This window comes from Abramis brama (assembly GCF_963993115.1).
Source record: "Abramis brama genome assembly, chromosome: 19".
In the NCBI taxonomy this organism is placed as follows: Eukaryota; Metazoa; Chordata; class Actinopteri; order Cypriniformes; family Leuciscidae; genus Abramis; species Abramis brama.
In genome coordinates this window covers 25700893-25707897 of record NC_139981.1, presented here as the reverse complement: position 1 = coordinate 25707897, position 7005 = coordinate 25700893, and the positions used below count along the sequence as shown (strand labels likewise).

Below are 7005 nucleotides of genomic sequence, written 5' to 3'. Positions count from 1 at the left end.
ATAAACTATTACAATAGTCTAAACGCGAAGACACAAAGGCATGAATGATAAGCTCCAAATCATTTTGTGAAACCATATTTCTAAGTTTTGAGATTTTCCTTAATTGAAAGAAGCAGTTTCTCGTCAGCTGCTTGCAGTGCTGCACTAATGACATGTCTTTGTCCAGGATAACTCCCAAATTTTTAAGACCTGACTTAGCAGACTGGCCTAAATCACCCAAGTATTGTTTAATCCCAGGGATTTCATCCTCAGGGGCAATAACCAGTGTTTCTGTTTTGTCTGCATTAAGCTGCAAAGAGTTATCACTTAGCCATTTTTTAATTTCCACAAGACAAAGGAGCAAGGAGTTTAACTTACAGATCTCTGATGGCTTAAAGCAGCAGTAAAGTTGGATATCATCAGCAAATAGGTGAAAAGAAACATCACTGAACCTTTGAATGATCTTTCACAAAGGGATCAAATACAACAAAAATAAAACAGGGCCCAGAACAGAGCCTTGAGGCACTCCACAAAACAAATCCGCAGACTCAGACCTTATTTGGTTAGCTGTAACACTGAAGCTACGCCCAGATAAATATGAGGAGAACCACTGTAGAACTGACCCTGACAGCCCTACTTGATCCCTCAATCTTTTTAGCAAAACCTGGTGGTCGACAGTGTCAAAGGCTGAGGACAGATCCAAAAGAACTAGAACAGTGTGTTTTCCAGAATCAGCAGACATCATAATGTCATTTGACACTTTCAGTAAAGCCGTTTCGGTAGAGTGTTGTTTACGAAAACCGGACTGAAATGGCTCATGGATGTTACTTTTGTCCAGGAAAAATGTCAACTGTTCGCAGACTACCTTCTCAATGATCTTGGATAAAAGCGGGAGCTTAGAAATAGGCCTAAAACTATTAAAATCCGACTGGTCCAAACCTGCCTTTTTTAGTAGTGGCTCCACTATAGCATGCTTGAAAGCATCTGGAAAAACACCAGTAGACAGCGAAAGGTTAACCATTTTGGTTACACAAGGGCCAATTTCCTCAAACACTTTTTGGAATAGCCTAAACGGAATGACGTCCGATGAACAGGAAGATGGCTTCATCCTGGTCACCAATTCAGAAATATCAGCAATCGTCACAGTCCTAAAAGTGGACCACATGCTGGAGACTGGTTCAAAGACAGCAGTGGTACCCCACGAATGGGACGGGATTTTATCTTTAATTATTTTGATTTTGTTGGTGAAAAATCCCAAGAAGGCGTTGCTGTCAGCTTCACAAAAAACAGGGATAACTGGGGCAGCAGGACAAACAAGTGTATTGATCGTGTCAAACAGCACTTTAGGATTTTTTTTATTTAATGTTACTAGTTGACGGATATAGTCAGATCTGGCTTTTTCAACCGTCACATTATAGGACAACACAAGATCCCTGAGATAAAGCCTGTGCACCTCAAGGCTAGTGGATTTCCACAGTCTCTTAAGATTTAAAATCTCTTCATTAATCCAAGGCCACGTTTTTTTCTGAGCAGACAAGTTTGATTTAACAGGGGCCACCTGATCCAGAATTTTTACACAGTGATTGTTTAAACAGTGAACGAAATCATCCACATCAAGGCAGTCCATAACTAGAGCAGGATCAAACAAATCAGAAAATGTATCTGCCGTATTTGCAGTGATAACACGTCTCTGAGACCTAACTGCTGAAGGCTTTGGGTCAGAACTGAAGTGAAGATCAAACAGAACAATACTATGAGACTTGTCTAACACTATAGACCGGTCTAAAATAGCTTTGTGAAACCAGCCCCTGAACTGAGCTTGACAATGACAGCACTGTTTTGTCCAGAGCAGATATTTATATATATACTAAATATATTAACTAAATTAATAACTTTTTTATAACAAAAATTAATCATCACTGAACTGAAGCTGGATCATGACGCTATTTTGTTCTAGATCTGCTTCACAGCAGAAACAAACTTTGTTGTATTATTTCCTGTTATTACTGTAAATCTGCTTTGAACCAATCAGTCTTGTAAAAAAGCACTATATAAAGGTGACTTGACTTGAATTGACATGTGATCGCTACCAAATGAGTCACTGGGCCCTATCTTGCACCCAGCGCAATTGACTTTGTACACCGACGCATGTTTCATTCCTATTTTGCACCCGCGCAAAGCGCGCTTTTCCCTCCACAAAAGCACGTCGCTAAACTAGGGAATGAACTTGCGCTCCCTGGGCGGTTCAGCGCAAAAAAGGAGGCGTGTCGCGGCGCAAACAATCCCTGGTGCTATTTTACTGTTCCATAAAACAATTGCGCCACTGGCCAGAAAAAACCTAGTCTAAAGTCAGTGGCGCGTCGCGCGTTGTTCATTATGCTATTTTAAGGGCGCATGCTTGACCATAATGTATAGCGTGCACAACGCGCATACACTTTGATTCTCTAATCTACACAGAAGCAGCAGTTTTCATTTTTGCAAATCATATTATTACAAACGATAGATAGATAGATAGATAGATAGATAGACAATTTATTATAAAAGCATACATCTAGCTTACACATTTACCCACATTATTATATGCCTGTTTAATTTGGGTGTGTTTCTCCATCCGCAATGTCACTTCTCTCTCTTTTACGGCCGTGACGAGAGCGTTGCTTTCCTCGGCTGTGAACCGCTCCTGGCGCGCGCCTGGCAAATCCGCCGTTATAATAGCAATACGCCAAGGAAAAAGCGCGTCTGCTCTTAAAGGGAATGTGAGATGACGCTCTGATTGGTTTATTTCACGTTACGCCCAAACCACACCTATGAATAATGAAGCTTCAGACCAACCCATTTTAGATTTGCGCCTGGCGCAAGAGCCATTTATCCCGCCGGGAAAATAGCAACAGCGCCGAGACCCGCCCACAAAGTTACTTGTGCTTTGCGCTTTGACACTTGCGTTTCAGATCGTTAAAATAGGGCCCAAAGACTTTTCATGCCAGAACTAGGAAAATAGAACAGAACTAGAGTTTCATGCCAGAACTAGGAAAATAATAATATAATATAATATGATATAATATGTAATATAATAGTCCTGTCTCTAGATCTTGCATGTTCCATTTGTTTACCTACAAGAATGTAGTTCTAGAATTACTTTGCATACCAACACCACAAGGAAATACACACCCACACACACTTACACTGTAAAAAAAGATTAGTTGACTCAACTTAACTAAGTCAAGTCATCTTGTTGCTTTGACTGAGTTAATTTGAGTCAACTTATAGTGTCAAGTTTATTACACTTCAAAACACGAATTGATGCAACATGCCGTCTGTTTACTCAACTTCTTGTATCAAGTAAGTTGGACTTTATAATATTATTTGAGATAACTTTAAGAGATGTTGGTTGAATTTATTTGATCAAGTTCCTACAACTGTGAATCAAGTTGGCTAAACATGGAATACATAATTGATACAACTCGCGATTTGTTGACTCAACTTTCTGTATCAAGTAATGTGGACTGGAAAACATTACTTGAGAGAACTAAAAAATATGTTGGTTTAACTTGTTTTATCAAGGTTAGGGCAACATTATTATTATTTTTCTCATGCTTTATTGCCAAGTTACTTGAGTTTACAGAAATTGCTAGATTTCAAAAATTTAAGCAAACTAATATCTACAAAAAATCTACATGAGAATTGGCCAGTCAAACTTAAATATTAACACATGAAAAAATAGCTGAAAAGTAAGAGATGAAATTATATAAAAACTAAGAGATGAAATCCAATTCAATAAGGACCTTTATTAAAACCCCAACAAGTCCAACTTCAACCAGCCTTGCTTTAAAATTGAGACATCAAAAAAAGACCTTCCTTGGGACATGTTCAAAATTTTGCCTTTACACTCTCTAACACACTTTTGCTTGGGGCTGCTTACTAACTGAAATTACACTGTTCCACAAATAATAATATAATACATAAAAATAAGTGCAGCCTTCCTTTGGGGAATTCAACTGAGTCCATTGTTGTGGATGTTCAGAGTTGCTGCAGTAAATTGCAAAAAGATTTGTAAAAACAAAACAAAAAATGTATCTCTGAGAAACTTGCTCAAATGTCAGCCAGAAAATGAACACGTTCAAACATTACAGAAATCTCCACTCTGTTCATGTTTGCTCTACAGCATAAAATACAAATTAGTGTCTGCAAGTGACATTTCCTCCACAGAGAGCAATAGACATCTGTTAGAACATAAAAACATAAACTGTTGTGACCCACAGAAGGGCTTTACATTTATTTCCTCTTACTACATAGTGGACAAATGACAAGAAAATTAGAATACTTCCTCATGGCCAAATGCAGAAACATCCTCCAGAGCCATCCCTCTAACTGAGCAGTTTGTTCTTTAGAGAGTGGACCCTGGGAGTGCACATCTCAGACCCGATTCCCATGAACAGGCGCTGAATCACCTCAAAAGTATATTTCATCTCTTTTGGATAGTCAAGGTTCAGCATGTACAGCAGGCCCATCAGGTTCACAAAAGCATTGGGTACATCACCAAGATGACGCATGACAATCTTTTCCTCAATGACAATGGCAACATCGTTGTAGGAAACTGGAAGGGGCTCTTTCACATCTTCAACGACCAAAAGGATTCCAATCACCATTCCTTTGATGAAGTCCTCCCCAGGATCTGTTGGCTTCATGCAAAAACAAACAAAAAACAAAAAGGTGCCTGTGCTTTAGACATGTTTTGCTATATAGTGTATCCACACAGAGGATGCCTGAAATGATGTGTAACCATGCCCATTGTGAACTAGTTTTTGTATCATTAAACAACATTTTGCTGCTTACCTCACATCTCTTCATCAATGTAGAAGGATTTTCCTTCATGTACCATGGCAGTCCCTGCAAAGCTGCTGCTCTCTTCCTTTGGTTTGATGCCTGCAAAAACACAATACGTGAATTCAGTTGATATCAGAACTCTGATTTTTGTCAACCCTCAAATGACGGAAACTGAGCTTTCAGTTCAAAGAGGTAACTTGAACTCTGGCCTTCTCTCCATCTACTCCATCTTACAGAGCCATTTTCTTATTTATTCAGTCTGTATCAAATGCCTATCCAAGTACATTAATTAGAGGAGGTTTACTGTCTGTCATAATCTACATCCTGGTCCATCTCCTCAGTGGGGTTGCACAATTAAAGGGATAGTTCACTTTGAAATTAAATTTTGGTATGTTTTAGCTTACCTCAAGGGCATCCAAGATGTAGCTGTCTTTTTTTCCGCAGTAGTTTCAATTTTGATATTTTTAGGTCAAACCGTTCTTGTCTGTCAGTCATATAATGCAGGTCTATGGTCACTGTCTCAAAGAGCATGCACAGAGTCCAAATTAAAACAATTCCCCCTCGTCCAAATTAAACAATTCCCCATCGTAAGTACACATTGATGGCCTAAGACATGAAACGAGCGGTTTGTGTGAGAAAACGAACAGTATTTATATAGTTTTTACCTCTTATACACAGCCACGTCCAAGTGATGAACTGTTTAATGTGTCAAATATTCTGTTAGTCATAACAGAGCAAGTTATTGCTTGCGTCTGTTGATTAAAAAAAGATGAAATATTTCCATGTTTTTATATTCTGGGTCACATCAGAAGTCATCAAATTACAGTCATAAGTTGAATTGTTGAGGGTGTTTTTACTGTTATCAAATGTAAAAATGGGTCACGTTTGACCCTCAACATTATTTAAGCGTTACATAAATGTTACTTAAACAATTTTTAATTTTACTCCCAAATATTTCACTTTAGGAGCACATGTGCTCAATGGGAGGAATGTTAGCATAGAGCCCTGCAATATACACAATACAACATTACTACTTTGCTATGACTAAGAAAAAATGTACACATTTTACCTGTCTTTCAGTAAAAAGGGCAGGCCATCTGACTCTCATTTCGGCCACAGGTGGCTCCTCTTCAACGATCTCCTGTCTTCTCAGTGCGTATGTGGCATTCATTGCATCATCGATGTAGGCCAGGTTTGGGATTGTTTTTTTCATCTCCTGGACCATCTTTTCTCGATCTTGTTCAAGACTTCTGCTGTCTCTTCCCTGGGGGAGATCTGGAAGAAACTTTGTTTCAGACCGTCTAGGTTTCTTCACTTTGTTTCTCTTCCCTCACGTGTCCCCAGCACCTCTTTTCTCAGAATTAACCTCCAGTTCTCGGCAGCCCACACCTTTCATTTTCTGTCTGTAATATTTCCTGAACTTAATTCCCGTGGCACTATTCCTTCAAAAAGGTTGTGCATAAAATCTGGGGGGAAGCCCTGGATTGTGTGGAAATGAGAAAGTCTATCGAGAACACAGTCACTCTTTACTCCATTCACGGAAACTAACTGATGTCTGTTTAATTCCAGAAGGTCCTGTTTGTGAGCTTCAACTGTCCGGAGTGGAAATACTCTCTCCTTTACCTCGTGAATGTCAATATCTTGCCGACTAGCTAAACAAAACCGACAAAATTTGTCGACATTAAAACTCTCATGAAACCCAGCAAGTGAGTGGGCCCCCAAGTTGTCTGCAGACACATACAGCACAGTACCTCTAACAGTTGTTCCCAATTTCTGAACATACAATCCTTGTTGCTCAAGTACTTCAAGGTCTTTTAGCAGTGGTTCAAGAATGGCTCCATACCCATATTTCTTCACATCATTGCTATAACACAGACATGCGAGGTAGATTGACTGTACAGATGATCTATATCGTATAGGTAAATTTGAAATCACCCAATAGACTGCACATTTTTTTTAATGTACCTAGTGGGTTGCAAACTTAAAACTTAAAAGTCGTCTATATACAGTCCTAGGGTAATGCTAAGATCTTCTGACGAGAACAAATTATTGTCTTTGTAATATAGACCATCTCTGTATGTTTTGTACTGAGACAAGTGTTCAATTGTTTCAATATGTCCTGTCTCCAAGACTTTATCTAACACATCATTACGACTTAACAGCTCTGTCAGGACTTTCAAAACCGGAATATAAACAAATTTA

General features: G+C 38.9%; 1 protein-coding gene across 1 annotated transcript; it reads right to left on the bottom strand.

Annotated features, from left to right (window-relative positions):
• Positions 1-3780: 3780 nt before the first annotated feature.
• On the bottom strand, positions 3781-6703 carry LOC311070083 (uncharacterized protein). Its single transcript, XM_084093740.1, has 3 exons — positions 5873-6703; positions 4813-4902; positions 3781-4658 (listed from the first exon to the last, which is right to left on the bottom strand). The coding sequence occupies exons 1-3, from the start codon at positions 6026-6028 to the stop codon at positions 4344-4346; spliced, it is 561 nt and encodes a 186-aa protein (XP_083949866.1). The 5' UTR covers positions 6029-6703; the 3' UTR covers positions 3781-4343.
• Between the last annotated feature and the right edge of the window lie 302 nt (positions 6704-7005).